We start from the raw sequence: 21,869 nt of genomic DNA on the forward strand, positions 1-21,869 counted from the left end.
TGAGGACAGATACCTTGTCCTCCTGGTATCACTGGTGCAAGGACAACCATGACCAGCCTGCACCAGGACCTCCAGCACCCCAAAACCCAGGACTAGGCTCCCTCTCTGCAGCTCAGTACCATGTGTGAGAGGATCAGCCCAATCCCAGATCTCTTGAAACACACCCCGTGCACCCCCCTGTCCTCCCTTGTGCACAACCCGTGTTTTACACCCAGCTTTCATGGCCTTCATCCCACCATTGCAGGCCTCGTCATGGCCAGGAGATGGTACTGTTGGCCTGGTCCTGGCTTCTCCTGGGTTTGGAGAGCCACAGCTGTCCCTCACTCAACTCCATCCTGCCCAGCCCTGTGTGTTGCTCTGATTGCACTTGACCTTGACATGGGACATCCCACCCCAAGTCAAGATGGAGCTGGCGAGACCTCTTTGATCAAAGCCTGGCCCAGCAAGCAGTCTAGAACCCGGCCTAGCACCAGGCTTGGTCCATGGTGGGTCTCTGCCAGCACCCAACTTTCACCCCAGTGCATGGGCAGGGTGCTCATGGGGGATCCAGACCTTGGGGGTCACCACAGACCCACTGCCCCATAGCAGAGCTCATTCCTGGTGTAGAACAGCTCTGGGTGAAAGCCCTGGTCCTCAAATGTGGTCCTGGTGACATCTGCCACCCCGGGCACACCTCTGGGACTACATCAGGATGGCCATCCCCATCCCTGTAGAGGGTCACACTGCCTGCTCTTAACAACCAGGCTCAGGGAAACAAACGCAAAATATTTAACGAGATGCTGAAATATTTAATGAAACGAAGAGATTTCAACTTGAAAATTGAGCTTTGGAAAATCAGAACAAACCCAAATGTGGGTGACCCCAATTGCTGTGCTGCTGGGCCGCCCGCAGCTCCTCCCCAACCTCCCAAAGCCCCGGAGATGATGGGGAGGATGCGGCATCATCACGCCCGGGGCAGCTGGGGGATCGGTGGCAGCTGCCTGCTTGTGTCACTCGTCCCCTGACTGGGGTTTGGGGTTTGCAGAGGGTGGGAGGGGTTGGCCAAACAGGTCCAGCACGTTCCCCCTGTCCCTGCGGTGCTGAGCGCCATGTCCCAACACCACAGCGGGTTCTGGCCAAACAGGAGATGCCGCGAGAGCCGGATGGAGACGGTGACGTTGGTGTCTGACCCCATGGCTGTGCAGGGGCTTCCAGACCACAATAGATCCTGGGGTGTCCCAGGACCCCACCTGGATCCATCCTCCACCCATCCCTCAGCACATCTCTCCTTGGATCTTAAATCTTGGCAAGTCTCGGTAAATGTCGGCAAATCTCAGCGAATCTCGCCGGATTTTAATACATTCCATCGAATCTCAATAAATTCCATGAAATCTCGTAAGAATAATGCGCTTCCCGTCCTGGTAGCGACTCGGTGCTGCGGTTATTGACGCTGGCGCAGCGGGAGCCCTGGGAGATGCATCATTGTCCTGCACGGGCAGGAGCTGCGTGTCCCTGGGGTGACACTGGGTGCCGTGTACCTTGGGTCCCCTGGGAGAGCCACCAGCGCCGGCTCCGTCCCTGTGTGTCCCTGTCCCCGGGTGTCCCTGTCCTTGTGTGTCCCTGTCCCCGCGTGTCCCCTGCCCAGGGCACCCTTGGGTGAGGTGGTTCTGCTCCCCGGGTTCTTCCAGGCCTGGTGGCAAAGCGGGAGCGTCCTGGGACATGGGGTCTGTCCCTCCTGGTGGGGACGTTGCTGCCCACCCACAGCAGCCCTGGCTCTTGTCTGCCCCTTAATAAAAAGGTACAATAAATAGGATTTTTTAAAGTGGAAAATGTATGAATAAATAATAATGATAATGAAAGTAACTAAAAAAACAAGTAGAATTTTTAAATAGTGTAAAAGAGATATTAAAAAGAATAAAAATGAAGGGAAAAAGTAAAATAAATAGCACTTAACAATAATGTAAAATATGTATATGTAAAAAATGAAAGTAAATAAAAAGGAAAATAAATAAGGTGAAATAAAATAGCAAAACAAAACTAAAAAAAGAAAATAAATAGAGTTAAATAAATCTTAAATAATGAACTAAAATAATACCTTTTAAAAATACAATAAAAAATTTAAAGAGGCGCATAAAATGAAAGTAGGTTAAAAATGATAAACTAAAATAAACTAAATAAAAATAAACTAAAAATTAAAAAAAAATTAAAAAGTAAAAAAAATTAAAAATAAAAACATAAAAAATATTAAAATGCAACGCAATAAAATACAATACGATACAATATGATAAAATAATGCACTGAACCGCAGGCAGCTGCGCCGTTTCCCCTCCCCGCGGGCGGCGGGGGCGGCAGGTGCCGGGGCCGCCCCTGTGCTGCGGGTCGGGGCGGCGGAGCCCGGCCCGTGGGGCGGGGGGGGGCGGGCGGGGGGAGGCGTTAACAGCGCAATAACGCCCCGGAGAAGTTGCAAACGCCGAAGAGCAGCAGCGGAGAACGGAGAGGAGCGGGGGGGGAAGGAGGAATAACGCGAGCCCCGAGCCAGGCGCTCCCGCAGCCCCGCCATGGGCAACGCGGCCGGGGGCTTGGACGGGGGGGCTGCGGGGCGGGACGGCCGCGACCCCCGGCCGCCCGTGCCCCCCCCCAGCGCCGCCGCCGCCCCGCAGCCCCCCCGGCAGCCCATGCCCGCGGCTGCCGAGCTGGAGGAGAGATTCGGGCAGGTCCTGGTGAGTGTATGTGGGGGGGGGGGCAGGGGGTGTGGAGGGGGACACCGCGGCTTGTGGGGGGGTAGCCCTGAAATCCTGCCCGGGATTTTTATGGTCATCATTATCATCATTAATAGATTTTTTTATTATGATTTCATTCGTGACTATAGTGCATCATGACATTATCTTTATTATTGAATTATTCTTTTTATTATTGATTTAATTTTTATTATTTTTTATTATTTAATGATAATTTATTATTATTTAATTATCTTCATTACTAACAAGAAATTTTCCCCTCCCACCCCGTTACTCCCGGGGATCCTCAACCCTTCCCCATGGGATGCCCCACACCTCTCCCCACTGCTCCCAGGGTGTGTGTGTGTGGGGTGGGAATCCAGCCCCAAACTATTGGGGTGACCCCGGTTCCCGGGGACGCTCCACCATGGCGGGGACAGCGGCAGGGCCCGGGGCCGGCAGCGTGCCGCAGGCAGCGGTGCTGCGGATGGCCAAGCTCTCGCTTCACCTCTTCCTCCTCCTCCTCCTCCTCTCCGGGGAAAACCGGCGGCATCTCCCCGGTGCGGGTGAGCGATGCCGGAGCCGCGTTCCCGGAACGCTCCGAGCTGCGGGAGATCGGCTCCCGCTCGCTCGCGCTGTCCTTGAGCGGGGCCGGACGGCCGTGACCTTGTCAACCGCGGTCCCACCGCGGCAGCCGCCGCGCGCTCCATCCCATAGCCGGGCCCTCCCCAAAAGATGCTCCATGGCGGGGGGCGGGGGGGGGGGCAAAAAATGTGCTGCTTAAATCCCTTGATTCCCCCTTTGGGGGATGGAACTTGGTTGCTGACCCCGTGCTGGGCAAACGCTCCCGGGATCCGCTCGGTGGGACCCGCCACCCCCCCAGCGCAAATTATTTGGAAGCTCTTTTGTGATGTTTGTAGGATTATTTGGGGACAGACAGTGCAGCCGCTGCCACTTCTCTGCCACCAGCAGCACCTGCTCAGAGGGATGGTGGCAAAGGGCTCTGCAAGGTGGGGACCCGCATGGGACCCCCGAAATCCCCAAGGAGGGTGTTTTGGCGCGGGACACCCGTCACCGGGAGGGCGGCGGGTGGCTGAGCGGGGTGGCGGCGCCTGTGAGGGCTCCCGGTGCTGCAGCGGCGGTGGCAGCAGGGGACGGGTGGCCGGGGACCTCGGGTGCTTCCGCTGCCGCCGCGAGGCCTCAGGAAACGGCGCTTTCCGCCTAAAACTGGGTGGCGGCACGTTGGAAATCATAAGCCCAAAAATGATGAGAAAAGGGCAAAGTGATGCTCCAGACCCTCGGTGCCACCCGGAGCGCCTCCATCCCGAGGGACAGCGCTGTCCCAGGAGCCGGGGGGACCCCGTGGGTGGGTTTTGGCCAGACGGGAACAGGGTGTCTTGTGAAACCGGCTGTCCCAATCTCGCTTCCTCCTTTCGCAGGTTCCCTTCCCCCTTCTCATGGCTGAGGGGGCAGCGGGACCCCCAAGGGGATGGGGACACCCATCCCAACCATGTTCCTTGACTCAGGATTCAGTGTTTCCACCTCCTGAGCTTGTGAGATCAGTGGTGGAGCGGGAGGTGATGGGTCCAGCGGTGTGTCCGACACCTTGATGCTGGGGGAGCACAGCGGTACAGACCAGTTTTGGGCTGGACATCCCAAACTGGGAGAGCTGGTGGGGCAAAGCCCGGCAGAAAAGCCAACAGTGGAACCCGGGGGATCCGAACTGCCACCGGGAAGGGGATGGATAGACCCACCACGTGCCAAGAAATGGGGAATTTCGTTTTATTCCCCAGAAGTTGGCTCCGTCCCAGCTAGGGCACTGTGGCAGATGCCGCTTTGGCAGAGCGACGGGAGGGTTGTCCCTGTGCCAAGTGGTTTGGGATGTACCGAGGTGGCTTTTTGGGATGGAGTGGAGGAAGGAGAGCACCTTTGCTGCTGGAATGGGGATGCTCGGATGCTGCTGCTTGGAGCAGTCGGGATTTCCCTCGCTTTGCACGTCCAATCAAGGATATATAAATGAACTTATGAGTTGAGGATGTCGTGGAGGCGAAGCCGAAAATACCTGGGAAGTTTCAGCTGGAGCCTCGGGGACAGTGGCTGATGGGGATGGAGGTTTTGCTGGTGGGGGCTTTGCTGCTGCTTCTCTTGGGACCTGGGGGCGAGCACGGCAAAGGTCACTGCTGCAGATGTTTGCAGATGTTTGCAGATGTGCTGTTGGCCCCGGTGGTGGAACTGGTCACCAGTGAGCCCCAGGCCTCGGCTCAGCCAGGAAAGAAAACCAATGCTGGGTCTGTCCCCAGGCTGGTCCCGTGGGGGCTGCAGTGGGGTGTCCCCACGGGGGACACGTGCCCTGGATAGGAAGGGGAGTGACCTGTGAGCCGAGAGCTACCGGACATGGCCGGTCAGGCCCTGGCTGGCTCAGGAGGGTGTCCTGGTGCAGGGAACCCCCGGGGGCCCAGATCTGCCCCTGGCTGGCTCAGAGGACACCCCAGCATTGGGATCCCCCATGCGTGAGCGCAGGCTGGGCCAGCAGCCTTTGGGGACGCAGCGCGGTGGCCGGATCAGGCTCATGTCCCCAGCCTGTGCCCAGAGCAGCTTCTGCTTATGCTTAAAGTCGAGCCTGGAGCAGCAGACGGTGGTGGCCGCGTGTCCCCCAGCCCGCTCCTTGTCACCCTCGCAGCAGGATCCGGCCGTCGTGGGGACATGGGTGCTCTTGCACTGGCTTGTCCCTGCCTGGCACACAGTGCGTTTGGGACCTGGCCCCATCCTGGGACTCCTCGGTGGGATGAGCTGGTCACCCAGCCCAGCGTCCTGCGGTGGGCCCGATCCTGCTGGGTGCCTCGGGAAGAGTCAGGAGGATGGATCCATTGACGGTTGGGGTCACTGGAGGGGACACCATGGGACGGCTGGTGCTGCGGGGCAGGGCAAGCCCCAAACCCTCTCAGCTGGGAGCATCGCGCTTTGTGACCAGGCGGGACAGAGCATCCCAGAGTGAGGTGGCCCGGTGACACTGGTCCTTCCCGCAGTCAGTGAAAGCCCCTAAACCCCCATCTCGGGGCTGCTCCCTGCGGCGGGCAGGACTGGTACCCAGCATTGGCACTGGGACACTGGGATACTGTCCCGGGCCACGTGCCGTTGAGGTTTTCCATCCCCACTCGTGGCTGCGCAGCCCCCACCTGGCCCAGAAACGCTTTTCCCCGCGCTCAGCCCGGTTCTCGCTCGGCCCGGCGCTGTTCTGCAGAGCAAACACTTCCACAACGGATGCTTCAGATGTATTTCTGTTTGCGCTGGGGTTTGGTGCAGAGCTGGGCTCCCTCGGCTCTGCCCGCTCGCGTGCGGAACAAAGCGAAGGTGTCTGACACCCAAAATAGTCCGTCCGTCCGTCCCTCCCCCCGCCATCGGCAGCCCCGGCTCTGCGGGTGCTGCCATATCAAAAGGTCTTTTCATACCGGAAAAGATGTCAGCGCTGCTTTGCCTCCCCCTTAGTCTTAGTTTTAGGTGTTGGGTTAAGCCCAGCTCAACCCCGCAGCAAACCCATCCTGAGATGGGGGGTCCCAGCCAGCTGGGGAGGGCTGCACTGGCACCAGGGGCTCCATGTCACCTCGTGTCCCAGGAGGGTTGGTGGGGGACATTTGGTGGCATCTGTTTGGTAACGTGGTGGGTTGTGATGCTGCTGGGAGGAGGGGAAGGGTGAGGAATCCCCACGCCGGGGTGGGACGGGGTGCTGGGTGCTGGCTGGAGGGTACTGGGTGACAGGGGGTGGGATGTGGCTGCTGGGGACAAGTCCGCGTGTCCCCTCCAGCCTTGTCCCCTGAGGAAGAGGAAGACCAAGTCTTTCCTCTGACACCTCTGGGGTGCTCAGCTGCTGCCCTGCCCTGCCCCACACCACCCGCCCTGCCCCACACCACCCGCCCTGCCCCACACCTCCGACAGCCCCGGTTCCCCCCTCCCCAGCAGGAAACCAGAACCGGTTTCTTGGCGCTGGTGGGTGATGCCGGGGCCCACAGCGGAGCCACTTCCTCCCCCCGGCACCACGTGCCCGCCTGGAGCTGCGGCGGGACGCGGCACCACCCAGTTTGTACCCAAACCCCTGCCACATCCTGCCACCCGCCCCCCCTGCGAGGGGGGGAGCACGGTCGGTGGCAGAGCCACCTCTGTAGGGACATCCCACTGTCCCCTGCATCCCGGTGGCAGGGAGCCCATGGGAGGTCGTGTCCCACTGGTGACACTTGGTTCAGGTCACACACATGGTCACTGGCAGGGATGGTCCATGTGGCAGGTGCCACTGTCCCCTCTCTGCTGAGGACACCCAGCAGGGTGTCCCATGGAAGGTGTCACGGGTGCTACCGTAGCCCTGGGTGGGGTGTTTGGGTGCGTGATCCCTCTCGCCACAGCCCTGTCCCTTGCTCTGACCCTCCTGGAGCGTCTCATCCATCCCAAGGGTGACCATGAGGACAGAGCTCCCCAGCAAAGGGGACATCCAGAGGTTGCTGCCACCTTGTTCATCTCGGGACCAACCCAGGAGCTCCGGTGCAGCCCCGGTGGCTTCGCAACGAGGCCATTTCTGACCCCACAGCCTGATGTCCCCTCCCTGCCGTCCCCTGGCCAAACCCAGCCCTGCGCTGGCTCCTCTCCGCCCATGTCCCCAGGCTTTGGGTTCTTGCGAAAGCCACTCGGCAGGTCCTTGGTGGCAGCGAGGTTTCCTCTCCCGCCCATCACTGTGTCACCTCTCCTCCCAGACCTGCTCCTCTGTGGGCAACCGACCCCTGCGAGATGGCTTTTCCCCAAGGATGTGGGTGTCCCAGGGCTGCACGCACCCCACATCCCCATCCTCAGCATTGGGGAACCCCAAAACTGGGGGTTAAGGGTGACGTGGGGCTGTGTGTCACCTCCACATACCAACCCACCCGGGCTCTCCAGGCGAGAGCTGCCCCAGCTCCTGCTGCTCCCCCAGTGACCAGATCACAAGAATATGGGTCTTTTGGGCAATTAAATTGCCCGCGGCCCGAGCTGAGCTCCCAGTGTCACCCAGGCCATGGTGGGTGCACTGTTAAAGTCTCTATCGGTCACCCTATGGTGTCCCTTGGGGTCCCAACGTGTCCCCGAGGCAGGAGCTGCACCCAGGCCCCCCCAGAGCGGTTTCGGCAGCCGCCTCGTTCCGTTCGGGGAGCGGAAACCACGTCATGTCCTGCCGGGGCGGCCCCGGGGGGGCCGGGGTTGTGCAACGGTGGCACCGAGGGACGCGGTGACACACCAGGCCCTGCCATCGTGGCTCTAAAGGAACACGGATTTCACCAAGCGGTCGTGTGCCCGCTGTGGGGGGACATGGAGGTGACCATCACCCCGAGCAGGGCCCGGGCTGCTGGTTCCTCAGCTGTGTCACCCCCTTGTCCCCATCCCTCACCCCAAGTGGCTCTGCCGGGAGCTTTGTGCACTCATGACATGGGTGGACAGGTCCAGTTTTTCCTCCTGTCCCCCCTGCCTTGGGGACCCCCAGGTGGGGACATCATGATGCTGGTGGGATGGTAGCATCCTGGGAATGGTGGTGGCCCTGTTGTCCCACTGGCGTCTCTATCATCCCTTTGCTGTCCCCATCATTCCACCAGCGTCCCTGTCCTCCCACCCATGCCCCAATTGTCCCACCAGTGTCCTCATCATCCTGGTGGTTTCCCCGTCCTCACACTGGTGTCCCCATCATCCCTTTGTTGTCCCCATTGTCCTACCAGTGTCACCACCCTCCCACTGACATCCCCATTGTCCCACTGGTGTTCCCATCATCCCACCAGTGTCCCCATCCCCTCACTGGTGTCCCCATCCTCCCACTGATGCGGTCACCAATCATTGTCCCCATCCTCCCACTCACTGATGTTCCCATCAGCCCACCAGTATCCTCATCATCCCTTCAGTGTCCCCATCCCGTCACTGGTGTCCCCATCGTCCCATTGCTGAGCAGGGACACCAGTGATGGGTGAGCAGCGGGTGCTGCAGCCCCGGGGGGTGCTTTTTTGGGGGTGACCTCCAGCCCTGACCCCCATCACCCCACAGAACTCCATGAACCTGCCCCCAGACAAGATGAAGCTGCTCAACCAGTATGACAACGAGAAGAAGTGGGAGCTCATCTGTGACCAGGTGAGGTCTGGTTGTCACGGGTCCCCAATGCCACCCCTGTCCCCAAGTGCCACGTGCGGCATGAGCATAAATGAGGCATGTGCTGAGCGCCGACATCCATCTCCGTTAGCGAGACGGTGCCTTATTAACCTGATTAAACATTGATGCGGTGCGGGGACAGGGACAGGGACATTGTGGCTGCTGTGGGGACGGTGACATGTCCCTGTGCTGCAGGGGGGTGGCCTCATTTCAACCTCTCTCTGGGGCTCGTAGGAGCGTTTCCAGGTGAAAAACCCCCCGTCTGCCTACATCCAGAAGCTGAAGAGCTGCTTGGACACGGGTGGCGTCAGCAGGAAGGTGAGTGTCCCCCTGTGACCCTTGTCCTCACCCGGGTTGGGTGTGGGGACAATGCCAATGGCTGCCCCGTCCCCCAGTTCAAGAGGCGAGTGCAGGAGTCGACGCAGGTGCTCCGGGAGCTGGAGATTTCCTTGAGGACCAACTACATCGGGTAAGGACCGGGATGTCCTCAGTGTCACGCAGCCGCTGCTGCTGTCCCCGGCATCGCTGGACAGGGACGGGTGTGATGGTGGCTTCTGCCTGTGGGGGTGACAGCGGGATGTGGAGGCTGGTGGCCTCATCCTGCCCCTCTGGGGGGCTCTGAGGGGCAGCGGGGATGCTGGGGCTGTGTCATGGGTGCTGTGGCACCCCCAGTTTGGCTTTGCCAGGTGGGTGCCACCCTGGTCCCCCCCGGTCATCATGGTGTGGTGGGTGCTGAGCCATGGGTGCCCATGGTCCCATCACCCAGGGCTGGGCTGTCCTGTCGTGGTGACAGTGGTGGCAGCAGACCCCGCTGGCTGTGTCCCCTGGGCATCAGGAGCCGGGGTCACCGTGTCACCTACCTGCCTTGAAGAGGTGCCAGCTCACAGTGCCACCTCGTGTCCTCAGTGTGTCCCAGCCTTGCTGGGGACCTCTGGCAAGGGGTGGCTCTGCTGGGTGGGGGGGAAGGGAGGATGAGGAGGGTGAGGAGGTTGAGGATGGTGAGGAAGAGGAGGAGGACAAGGAGGATGAGGATGAGGATGAGGAGGAGGATGAGGATGGTGAGGATTAATGGGCTGCAGAGCCACTAACCCCCTGTCCCCCCCAGCTGGGTCCAGGAGTTCCTCAACGAGGAGAACAAGGGGCTGGACGTGCTGCTGGAGTATCTCGCCTTCGCCCAGTGCTCTGTCGCGTATGTCCCCACCGTGTCCCCCTTTGTCCCCAAGGCCGGGGTCAACCTCCCCTGGGGCTCAGAAGGGCTGGGGGGGTCCCCGGGTGACAGTTCTGGAGCTCAGGATGTTCCATGGCTGGGGTGGAGCAGAGTGTCCCCAAGACCTCCATGCCAACGTCCCCACCCCTTGGTGCCTGTCACCATTGGGGTGCCACATCTCACCCATCCCCGTGTCCCCACGGGCCACCAGGTACGACATGGAGAGCGCTGAGAACGGCAGCCCCGGCTCCGACAAGGGCAAGGGCCTGGAGCGCTCGCTGGAGGACCTGAGCAAGGGCAGCTCCTCGTCGCCCCCCCTGCTCTCCTCCAAAGTGCGGCACCTCACCGTCAGGTAACGCCCGCGCCTGTCCCCGAGTGTCCCTCCTGTCCCCGCGCCGTCCCCAGCCCCGCTCCCCGCCTCGCTGCACCCCCAGCCGCGCTCGGAGGGGGCTCGGCGGGGAGACGCAGGCCTGCTCCTAAAAACGGGTCCCCAGCGCTGGTTTTGTGGGGGGGGGGACAAAGCCATGTCCCCGTGTGTGTGCAGGGGACAAACCTGCGGGGAGCTGGGCTGGATCTGTGTCCCCCCAGTGCCACCACCGCTGTGGGTGTAACCCATCAATATAAAAAATTGGAGATGCTTGAGATTTTGAGGGAGAAAAATTGCACCCCCCGGGTTTAAAACTGGGGTGGACGAACAGGCCTGTGCCCCCCAGCTGGCCCTGGTGGCCGGTGGCTCCTGCTTGTCCCCGCTGTCCCCTCTAACCCCGCTCTTCTCTTGCACGCTGCCGGGGACATGCTGACGGTAGGTGACGGGGCGCTGGCGTGACAGGGACGCCCCGGTGGGACCCGGTTGTCCCCAGCATTGGGGACAGCACCTGCAGGGCATCCCGGTGGGCAGGGGGGTCCCCGGGGACACCCCAGCACGGTCACCCTGGGAGCCGTAACGTGGCAACCCAGGGACCGCGGGGGTCCCTTGTCGCCTGCCAGCAGCTCCGGAGGAGCCGGGGTGTCCCCCAAAGCCCCAGGGACAGGTCAGGAGTGACGTGGCACCCGCGGGGGGGTCCCAGCCCTCGTCCCCAAGGCCGGGTGTCCCGGGGGCCACGCGGGAGCCCCGTTTCTCCCTCCTGTCCCGCAGGCTCCAGCTGCTGCCTCTCGAACCGGCACCTCCACACCCTCCTCCGCCACGTCCACCCCGGTGTCCCCTGCAGCGATGGGGACAATAGCCCCCGGTCACCCGGCAGCTCCTGCCCGCCCCGGTGAGCCTCCGAGACCACCCGTGCGCACGAGGGGCACCCACCGCCATCCCACCCCGTCACCCCCCATCCCGAGGGCTCACAGACAGGGGGGTGTCTCCCGTGGGGATGTAACCGCCCGGGTCCCCTGGTGTCTCCCCGCTGCCACCTGCCCATGCGCTGCCCCCTCCCCGCTTGCGCTGCGCCCCCCGGCCGCTCCCCGGCCCCCCCTCAGCCGCCCTCTCGCCCCCCAGGCTGAACCCCTCGCACAGCAGGAAGGCGCTGAGGAGCTCCCGCCTGGCCAGCCAGAAGGACGACGTCCACCTCTGCATCATGTGCCTCCGCGCCATCATGAACTACCAGGTGGGGGGGACAGTGGCCTTGGGGACCTGCCTGGGGCTCCCCAAAAGCCTCCAGCCCCTGCGGTGCTGGTGCCGGGGTCAGGGATTGGGGTGCGACCTGTTGTCCAGCTCCTCGTTCTGAGGTGTCCTCACTCAAGCTCATGGCTGGTGGGGACGTGGCACGGGGATGGCCCAAAGTCCTGGAGCATCCCCAGGTGGGGATGTGGCACAGGGATGGCCCAAAGTCCTGGAGCATCCCCAGGTGGGGATGTGGCACGGGGATGGCCCAAAGTCCTGGAGCATCCCCAGGTGGGGATGTGGCACAGGGATGTCCCAAAGTCCCAGAGGATCACTGGGTGGGGACGTGGCACAGGGATGTCCCAAAGTCCCAGAGGATCACTGGGTGGGGATGTGGCATGGGGATGTCCCAAGGTCCTGGAGCATCCCTGGGTGGGGACAGGCGGATGTGTGACCCATTAAGGCTCCTTTTCCCCCCCAAGTCTGGCTTCAGCCTGGTGATGAACCACCCAGCCTGCATCAACGAGATCGCCCTGAGCCTCAACAACAAGAACGCCAGGTAGGACCTGTCCCCTGTCACCCGTCCCCCTGTCCCCTTGTCTGTCCCACGGCCCCGATCCCCTGGCACCCCGTGTCTCCGCAGGACCAAGGCGCTGGTGCTGGAGCTGCTGGCCGCCGTCTGCCTGGTCCGAGGTGGCCATGACATCATCCTGGCCGCCTTCGACAACTTCAAGGAGGTGAGTCCCCAGCAGGGACACATGGGCCCCACGCTGACACCTGTGCCCTGGCTGGCTTCGTGCCTCAGTTTCCCCGTGTCACTGGGAAATCTTTCACCCCAAAAATGCCCATCCAGTGACTCAGGGACGCTTCAGCCACTGGGCTTGATGTCCCCATGCCAGTGCGTGTCCTCAGGGCCATGTCCCAGGAGGACCAGGCACTAGGCAGCACCCAGCAAGGCTGGGACGGTGTCACGGCTGGTGCCTCCTGTCCTGCCACCCCCCTGGATGTCCCCCCAGCTGTGTCCTCAGCCCCCTGTCCCCACCCCAGGTGTGCGGGGAGAAGAACCGCTTTGAGAAGCTGATGGAGTATTTCCGGAACGAGGACACCAACATTGACTTCATGGTGAGTGGCTGGCGGGGCTGCTGCTCTGCTGTCCCCAGGGCACTGTGTCCCCAAGCCCCGCAGGTGCTGTCCCCAGTGCTGGGGACGACCATCACACCGAGCCACCGTGCTATCCCAGGGGAACCATGTCTCAAGGGCTGCCATGCTGTCCCCAAGAAGTTGTGTCCCCAAGAGTCACTGGTCCATCCCCAGGGTGCTGCATCCCAAGGGCTGTCAAGCCACTGGGCTGTCCATTGTGTGTCCCCAAGGGTCTCTGAGCCACCATGCTGTCCCCAGGTCTCTGTATCCCCAGGGCATGGTGTCCTTAAGTGCTACTGAGCTCCCCCATGCTGTCCCCAGGGCATGATGTCCCTAAGTGCCACAAAGCCACCATGCCATCCCCTTGTCTGTCCCCAGGGCATGGTGTCCCTAAGTGTTAATGAGCCCCCATGCTGTCCCCAGGTCCCCATGTCCCCAGGGCTGTGAAACCACCATGCATTCCCCAGGGGCACCATGTCCCTAAGTGCCACAAAGCCACCATGCCATGCCCTTGTCTGTCCCCAGGGCATGGTGTCCCTAAGTGTTAGTGAGTCCCCATGCTGTCCCCATGTCCCCAGGGCTGTGAAACCACCATGCGTTCCCCAGGGGCACCATGTCCCCGAGTGCCACCGATCCCCAGCACGGTCCCCAAGGCACTGTGTCCCCGAGGACCAAGGTGCCATGGCGATGGCCGCGCTGAGCCTGTCCCCGTCCCGCAGGTGGCCTGCATGCAGTTCATCAACATCGTGGTGCACTCGGTGGAGAACATGAACTTCCGCGTCTTCCTGCAATACGAGTTCACCCACCTGGGCTTGGACCACTACCTGGAGGTGGGTGACCTGCACCCATGGGGTGGGGTTGCCGGAGGGGCCACCACCGCCCGTGACGGTGCCACCACCTGTCCCATGGCAGAGCCTCCGCCTCACCGAGAGCGACAAGCTGCAGGTGCAGATCCAAGCCTACCTGGACAACGTCTTTGATGTGGGGGCCATGCTGGAGGATGCCGAGACCAAGACGGCCGTGCTGGAGCACATGGAGGAGCTAGAGGAGAACGTCACCCAGGTGGGACGTGGGCGCGTGGGTGGGAGCTGCTGACGCAAAGTCCCCCGAGTGGGAGGGACGGGGATGGGGCTGAGCGACGGCTCCTCGTCCCCGCAGTTGACGGAGAAGCTGCAGGATGCGGAGAACGACTCCATGGCCAAGATCGCGGAGCTGGAGAAGCAGCTGAGCCAAGCGCGGCGGGAGCTGGAGGCGCTGCGGGTGAGCACCCGTGGGTGCTGCAGGGGGGGTGAGGGTGCCTGGGGGACGCTGGTGACATGCCGGGGTTTGTCACCACCGCAGGAGCAGCTGAGCCCCCCGCGGCCGCCCAGCCCGCCGGCCCCGCAGCCGCAGGATGGCTACCGGCGGGCGCTGGAGCGGCGCCTGGCCGAGCTGGAGGAGAAGGGCTTGGTGCAGATCCTGCGGGGGCCCGATGGGGACGTCGCCATCGAAATCGTCCCCGTCGTCATAGAAACCCCGGCAGCCCCCGTGGTTACCGGAGAGGCCACTGCCACCACCGCCACTGCCACCACCGGCACCACCAGCACCGGCACAGGTACCGCGGGTACGGGGGGACGGCAGCAGCACGTGATGTCCCCATCCCAGTGGGGACAGCTGGCACTGAGTGGGGGTGGCGGGGGGGTGCGGGAATGCGCCCAGGGACGTGCTGTCACTGGGTGGCAGAGGGACCGTGACGGTGCCACCGTGTCCTGCGGTGCCACCACCTCACCCACCTCATCTTTCCATTGCAGATGCTGTGGCTCCGGCACCATCTCCCCCACCAGCACCTGCCCCCCCCACCCCGCCCCCCCCTCCGCCCCCTCCCCCGCTGCCGGGGGCTGATCCCTGCCCCCCCCCGCCCCCCGCACCCCCCCTGCCCCCCGGCACCAGCCCCCCCCCAGCCCCCCCACTCCCGGGCACCCAAGTGCCCCCCCCACCCCCCCCACTGCCGGGGGGGCTGGAGGGCCCCATCCCCCCTCCTCCACCACCCCCACCCCTGGGGGGGCAGCTCCCAGCCGGGCCGGATGCCCCCAGTGCCACCAGCGGTCCCGGTGAGTGTCACCCAGGGGTGGGGGTGATATCCCCCAGGGGACAGCTGGGGGCACCCTGGGGTGGGTTTGGGACCCTCCGCACCCCATGACGTGTGTCCATCCCCCCCCCGCACCTCCCAGCAGTGAAGGTGAAGAAGCCGATCCAGACCAAGTTCCGCATGCCCGTCTTCAACTGGGTGGCCCTGAAGCCCAGTCAGATCGACGGCACCGTCTTCACCGAGCTCAACGACGAGAAGGTGCTGCAGGTGAGGACACGGGGAGCTGGGGGGGCACAGGGTGCTCAGCTGGGACGGTGCCCCAGTCCCCCCCATTCCCACACTGAGGTTGACCTGTGCCCACCCTGCACCACCCTGGTGTCCTGGGGCTGCTGGAGGAGCTGGAGGCTGGAGCATCTCCGTGGTGACACGGAGAGGAACAACATGGGATCTATCATCCTTCTGCTCTCACCCTGTCCTTGGCCCCTTGCTCCATCCTCATCCTCACATGCTGCCCATGGCTTCCTTCTCACCTTCATCCTCTGGTCCCCTCATCCCCTCCTTACCCACTCCCTGTCCCCTTGTCCTGTCCTTGTCACCTCACTCCACCTTCAACCCTTCAACTTGACCTCATCCCCGTGCTCCATCCTCATCCTCTCGTTCCTCCCTGCTTTGTCCTGGTCCTCTGGCCCCATCCTCATCCCAGATGTCCTGTGTCACCTCCCCGCCGTGCCCTCAGCCCTGTGTCCCCGCAGGAGCTGGACATGAGTGACTTTGAGGAGCAGTTCAAGACCAAGGCGCAAGGCCCCGGCTTGGACATCAACACCCTCAAGGCGAAGGCCACGCAGAAGCCTCCCAGCAAGGTCACCCTCATGGAGTCCAACCGAGCCAAGAACTTGGCCATCACCCTCCGCAAGGGCGGCCGCAGCGTCCAGGACATCTGCACGGCCATCGAGACGTGAGTGTCCCCTCCTTGGTGGGACAAGGTTGGGCACAAGCAAGGGGGTGGGGACGGGGTGGGGTGTGCAGGGGCTGGAGGAGGGATGGCACCAGATGTGGGGATGGAGGGGTGCAGGGACCAGACGTGGAGAGATGGAGGGATGTGGGGACCAACTATGGGGATGGAGGGATGTGGGGACCAACTGTGGGGATGGAGGGATGTGGGGACCAACCATGAGGATGCAGGAACCAGCTGTGGGGATACAGGGACAAGATACGGGGAGATGGAGGGATGCAGGGACCAACCGTGGGTATGGAGGGAGAAGATATGGGGAGATGGAGGGATGCGGGGACCAACCGTGGGGATGGAGGGACAAGATATGGGGAGATGGAAGGATGCGGGGACCAACCGTGGGGATGGAGGGACAAGATATGGGGAGATGGAAGGATGCGGGGACCAACCGTGGGGATGGAGGGACAAGCTATGGGGAGATGGAGGGATGCAGGGACCAACCGTGGGGATGGAGGGACAAGCTATGGGGAGATGGAAGGATGCGGGGACCAACCGTGGGGATGGAGGGACAAGATATGGGGAGATGGAAGGATGCGGGGACCAACCATGGGGATGGAGGGACAAGATATGGGGAGATGGAAGGATGCGGGGACCAACCGTGGGGATGGAGGGACAAGATATGGGGAGATGGAGGGATGCAGGGACCAACCGTGGGGATGGAGGGACAAGATATGGGGAGATGGAGGGATGCAGGGACCAACCGTGGGAATGGAGGGAAGGTGGGAACCAGCCCTGGGTGACAGAGGGGACCGAGGGACCTGCCGCAGGGTCTGACGGCTGTGGATTCCCACCACCCCAGGTACGACCAGCAAGCCCTGAGCCTCGACTTTCTGGAGCTGCTGCTGCGGTTCCTGCCCACCGAGTACGAGCGGACGCTGATCGGGAAGTTCGAGCGGGAGCAGCAGCCGCTGGAGGAGCTGTCGGACGAGGACCAGTTCCTGATCCGCTTCAGCAAGATCCCGCGCCTGGCCGAGCGCATGAACGTCATGATCTTCCTGGGCAACTTCAACGACACGGCCCAGCTGCTCATGCCGGTGGGTGCTGGGGGGACACGGGTGGCTGTGGGTGGGGGTGACACCCTGCAGCACGACCCACGCGCTTCTCCTCCCACCCGCAGCAACTCAACGCCATCATCGCTGCCTCCATGTCCCTCAAGGCCTCCAGCAAGCTGCGCAACATCCTGGAGGTGAGGAGCTGGGGGACGTGAGGTGCTGTGGGGGTGCGTGTGGGCACCGTGACCCCCTCGGGTGCCACATCCGTGCCGGGTTGTGTCCCCACACTGTTGTGTCTCCGCAGATTGTCCTGGCCTTCGGGAACTACATGAACAGCAGCAAGCGCGGGGCGGCCTATGGCTTCCGGCTGCAGAGCCTCGACGCGGTAGGGGCGGCGTGGGGACACTGTCAGTGCACGGGGACGCTGTCACTGCTGGGGACATTGTCACTGCTGGGGACCAGCCTCAGGGATGGAGGGACTGGCTGTGGGGATGGAGGGATGCAGGGACCATCTATAGGTTTTGGAGAGGCCTGGGGAGCACCTATAGGGATGCAGGAACCAGCTGTGGGGATGGAGTGACACAGGAAGCAGCTGTGGGGATGGAGGGATGAAAGGACCATCTATAGGGTTTGGAGAGGCCTGGGGAGCACCTATAGGGATGCAGGAACCAGCTGTGGGGATGGCATGACACAGGAAGCAGCTGTGGGGATGGAGGGATGAAAGGACCATCTATAGGGTTTGGAGAGGCCTGGGGAGCACCTATAGGGATGCAGGAACCAGCTGTGGGGATGGCATGACACAGGAAGCAGTTGTGGGGATGGAGGGATGAAAGGACCATCTATAGGGTTTGGAGAGGCTTGGGGAGGAGTTAAAGGGATGGAGACAGACAAGAACCAGCGTGGGGCTGGAAGGATGCAGGGACAAGGTAAGGGGAGATGGAGTGATGCAGGGACCGGCCGTGGGGATGGATGTGGGGACCAGCTGTGGGGATGGAGGAACCAGCCGTGGGGATGGAGGGACAGGATATGGGAAGATGGAGGGATGCGGGGACCAGCTGTGGGGATGGAGGGATGTGGGGACCAGACATGGGGATGCAGGAACCAGCTGTGGGGATGGAGTGATGGAGGAACCAGCCATGGGGATGGAGGAACCAGCTGTGGGGATGCAGGAACCAGCTGTGGGGATGGAGTGATGGAGGAACCAGCTGCAGGGATGGAGGAACCAGCCATGGGGATGGAGGGATGCAGGAACCAGTTATAGGGATGGAAGGATGCAGGAACCAGCCGTGGGGATGGAGAACCACCAGATCCCACCCTGAGCAGGGGTGAGGCGGGCGGTGGGACGCGGGCCGGGGCTGACACCCCTCTCTCCCAGCTCCTGGAGATGAAGTCGACTGACCGCAAGCAGACGCTGCTGCATTACCTGGTGCGGGTGATCACGGAGAAGTACCCCGAGCTGACCGGCTTCCACACCGAGCTGCGCTTCCTCGACAAGGCGGGCGCAGGTAGCGCCGCGGGCACCGCGCCGGGGGGGTCACGGCGGGTTGCAGCCCCTGCCGGGGGGGTGTCCGGGCCTGTCCTGACCCCGGCGCTGTGACCGTCCCCGCAGTGTCCCTGGACGGCGTGCTGCAGGACGTGCGCAGCCTGCAGCAGGGCATGGAGCTGACACGCAGGGAGTTCATGCGGCAGGATGACAGCCTCGTGCTCAAGGAGTTCCTCAAGGTCAACTCCGAGGTGATGGAGAAGCTGCAGGCTGACAGCAAAACCGCCAAGGTGGGCGCTGGGGGCACAGCGGGGTTGGGCCCCCCCGTCCCTACGTGGGGGTGCCCCTTGCTCACACCTCTGTGCCGTGGGGGATGCTCCGGGGGGGGTGTGGCTCCAGCTGGGACTTGGGGGGACATGGAGGGGATGGGGAGGCTGGAAGGGGGTGCCCAGCCCCAGTCCCCCCGGTCAGGGTGTCTCTGCCCGCAGGAGGCGTACGAGTCGGCTGTGGAGTATTTTGGGGAGAACCCCAAGACCAGCCCCCCCACCACCTTCTTCCCCATGTTCATGCGCTTCATCAGAGCCTACAAGGTAGGAGGGGCCGGGGGGTGTCCTGTTTCTGGGGGCTGGGAGGGGATTGACCCCACTTTGGAGTCATCAGAAAAAGCCACACGTGAGACGGGGGCTCACGAGATGGAGACCCTGGGGCTCAGGGTTGATGTGAGATGCCGGAGCTGGGTTGTGGGGCAAACTGGGGGCTGCGGCCCTGCAGCAGGACCCCCTGCTCAGCACCCTCTCTCTCCCAAGCAAGCAGAGCAGGACATCGAGCTGTGGAAGAAACAAGAAGCTGCAGCCAAAGAGGCAGAATCCAGCCCCCCCGGCAGCGAGGACCAGCCTGAGGTGACGGTGCCCCCGTGTTCCTGTGCTGGAGGGGCAGAACTGGGCGGGGGGTGAAGATGAGGGCCCCCCATCTCCTCTGGGGGACAGTGGGGGCTGCTCCGTTCACCCCGCGCTGTCCCCGACCGCAGCTGCCCACCCAGAAAGCCAAGCGGCAGCAGATGGACATGATCGCCGAGCTGAAGAAGAGGCAGATGGTGAAGGAGCCACTCATCTATGAGGGAAAAGATGGAGCCATCGAGGATATTATCTCAGGTGAGGGGTTATCTCAGGTGAGGGGTTATCTCAGGTGAGGGGTTATCTCAGGTGAGGGGCTGGGTGTCCCCCTGTAGCAGAGTCAGCAGGGAGACCCCAGTGGCGGGGGCTGTGGGGACCGTCACAGCCAGGAGGGGCCACCGAGCCCCATCGTGGGGTCCAAACCCACCTGTAGCACCTCCCCATCCCACACGGCGAAGCTGCCGAGCGGTCTCTGCCCTGTCTCATGGCTCTTCCTCCTCTTCTGCTTCTTGCTTCCTCCTCCTCCTCCTCGCTGTCTCTCTGGATCGCTCTGCTCAGCTCTGAAAACTGTTCCTTTCACTGCCCGGACGGGCAAGCGCTCGTCCCGGCTCTTCTGCGACGTGAGCTTCAACGAGGAGAGTCCTCTGTAGGTAACGTGGGCAGCGGGCGCAGGGGCGAACTGCCAGACTTTGTCACCCTCAGGGTGACATCGTCACCTCCAGCTGCCTGGCGGATCGGCCAAGGGACGGGGTCCCGTGGGGCGCTTGTTCGTAGCTGCCGCTCAGGTCACTGTGGGTGGCTGGTCGGGCTCCTCCGAGTGTCCTTGTCCCAAGATGGGGGTGACGACTGCTGGGTGACTCCTGGGTGGTGGCCGGTGGGTCGCAGCCCTCGCTGGGGCAGCCGGAGCTCAGGCAGCCCCCGCGCTTTGCCGCTGCAGACCTGCGGAACAACCCGTACCGGCGCGCAGACAAGAGCCGCGGCAGCGCCAAGAAACGGGCCGGGGGACAGAGCCTGCAGGTGACACCGGACATCTCGCTGTGACCGGCGCCGGCCCGGCAGCTGCCGGCACTGGGGCAGGACCGTCCTCCCGACGCAGATGGGACCACAGGACGTCAACGCGCCGGCCCGGAACGACGCGGGGCGGTGGGACAGCGTCTGCTCCGAGCTGCTCCAGCTGCTTACTGTGCCAGCTCCCGCCCCACGTGCCCTTGGGACCCCCGGTGCTTGCTTAGCCATGCCCCTGAGCTCCTCTCCCCCAGGCTGGGGGACCCTCGGGAAGGGGGAGCACAGAATGGGGCCCCCGCTTGTCCTGGAAGGAGCAGAGGGGCTGCCCCATCCCACCCCATTGTCACCCCAGAGATGCCCCATCCCGTCCCATCATCCCATCCCACCCCACCCCATCATCTCAGGGTCAGCCCCGCGCCGCTGTGCCCCACTCCTCAGCTTGCTGGTGCCTTGGATTTCCCGCTGCAGGAGGGGACGGGGGGGACGCCAGGGCCGCAGCAGCCCCTGTGTGTGCCCCCGTCTCCCCCAGCCCCGCTGAACCCCCTGAGCCCCGCGTTCTCCTCTGCGCTCCGGCGAGGAACCCGCTGCAACGACCCCAGCCCGGGCACGTCCCGTACCCCAGGAGCTGGCAGGGGTGCTATTTTACAGGGATTTTCTATGTCTTCCTTCAAATTTCCGTGTGCTACGGGGACCGGAGCACCCACGTGCAGGTGTCACCGGGCTCCGCAGCTCCGGCCATCAGGTCGGGATTCACCGTCCCCACTCTGTGGGGTGGCATCACCTCCACGGGTCACACCGGTGACCAGGACACGCCACGCAGCCTCCAAACCACCCTCCCAGGGTCACGGCTGGAGACAGAGGCTGGAGCTGCACGAGCCTCCAAATACCCCGTTTCCCCAAAAATGTGACAGGGTCTTATATTAATTTTTGCTTCAAAAAGATGCGCTAGGGCTCATTTTCAGGGGATGTCGTATTTTTCCATTTATTCTTGAGCAAAAAAATTCAAAGTTTATTGAAATATAGTCACGTCATCAGGTTCTGTCACATCTGTCCTGCTGCATTCCATTGCAAATTAATTTTACTTGTATAGCTGCCTGGACACTATTTAAATTGACTTTTTAAATGAACTGTGACTAGGGCTTATTTTTGAAGTAGGGCTTATATTTTGAGCATCCTGAAAAATCCCGCTAGGGCTTATTTTCAGGGTAGGTCTTATTTTTGGGGAAATAGGGTAACACACTGGGCTTGATTCCTTTCCTGCCCTGCTGAGTAAATCCAAACCATGCACTGTCGTAATTAACCTGTTAACGCTTTGCCTTCGTTAAACGGCCCCTGCTCGCCCAGCTGGGAGGACGTGTGGCTGCCGTGTACATTCTCGCTAGCTCTGGCTTTTAGGCCAGGCTTAAGTCCTCGCTCTAAGCCAGGGCAGCGACCGCTTCCTGCTGTAATTAAGCTGCTCCGTGCCGGCCGGCTCAGGATCGCGCCCAAGCTCTGAGGGGAGGGAAGGGAAATGAATGTGTAACTTATAAATGCCTTTAAGCCAGAAATGTAAAACATTAACTGCTAATTTGTATACATTATTTTTATATACTGAAGGCCTGTTTAATCTAAAGCAGAACTGGTAATAAAACAACTCTA

General features: G+C 62.2%; 1 protein-coding gene across 1 annotated transcript; it reads left to right on the plus strand.

The window, feature by feature from the left end:
- The first annotated feature begins 2,455 nt into the window (after window positions 1-2,455).
- Window positions 2,456-20,625, plus strand: FMNL1 (formin like 1). The gene is given in 26 exon segments (XM_082070890.1): window positions 2,456-2,699; window positions 8,742-8,825; window positions 9,078-9,171; window positions 9,174-9,312; window positions 9,949-10,032; window positions 10,262-10,402; window positions 11,537-11,645; window positions 12,124-12,200; window positions 12,285-12,378; window positions 12,689-12,763; window positions 13,501-13,611; window positions 13,694-13,843; window positions 13,940-14,041; window positions 14,123-14,375; window positions 14,572-14,871; window positions 14,992-15,116; window positions 15,602-15,804; window positions 16,658-16,892; window positions 16,976-17,044; window positions 17,155-17,235; window positions 18,226-18,355; window positions 18,460-18,623; window positions 18,822-18,923; window positions 19,140-19,232; window positions 19,361-19,484; window positions 20,164-20,625. Coding segments are annotated over 26 exon segments (3,405 nt in total). The 5' UTR covers window positions 2,456-2,537; the 3' UTR covers window positions 20,268-20,625.
- Window positions 20,626-21,869: the final 1,244 nt, after the last annotated feature.

Source organism: Streptopelia decaocto (assembly GCF_964273445.1).
Source record: "Streptopelia decaocto genome assembly, chromosome: 22".
Lineage (NCBI taxonomy): Eukaryota > Metazoa > Chordata > Aves > Columbiformes > Columbidae > Streptopelia > Streptopelia decaocto.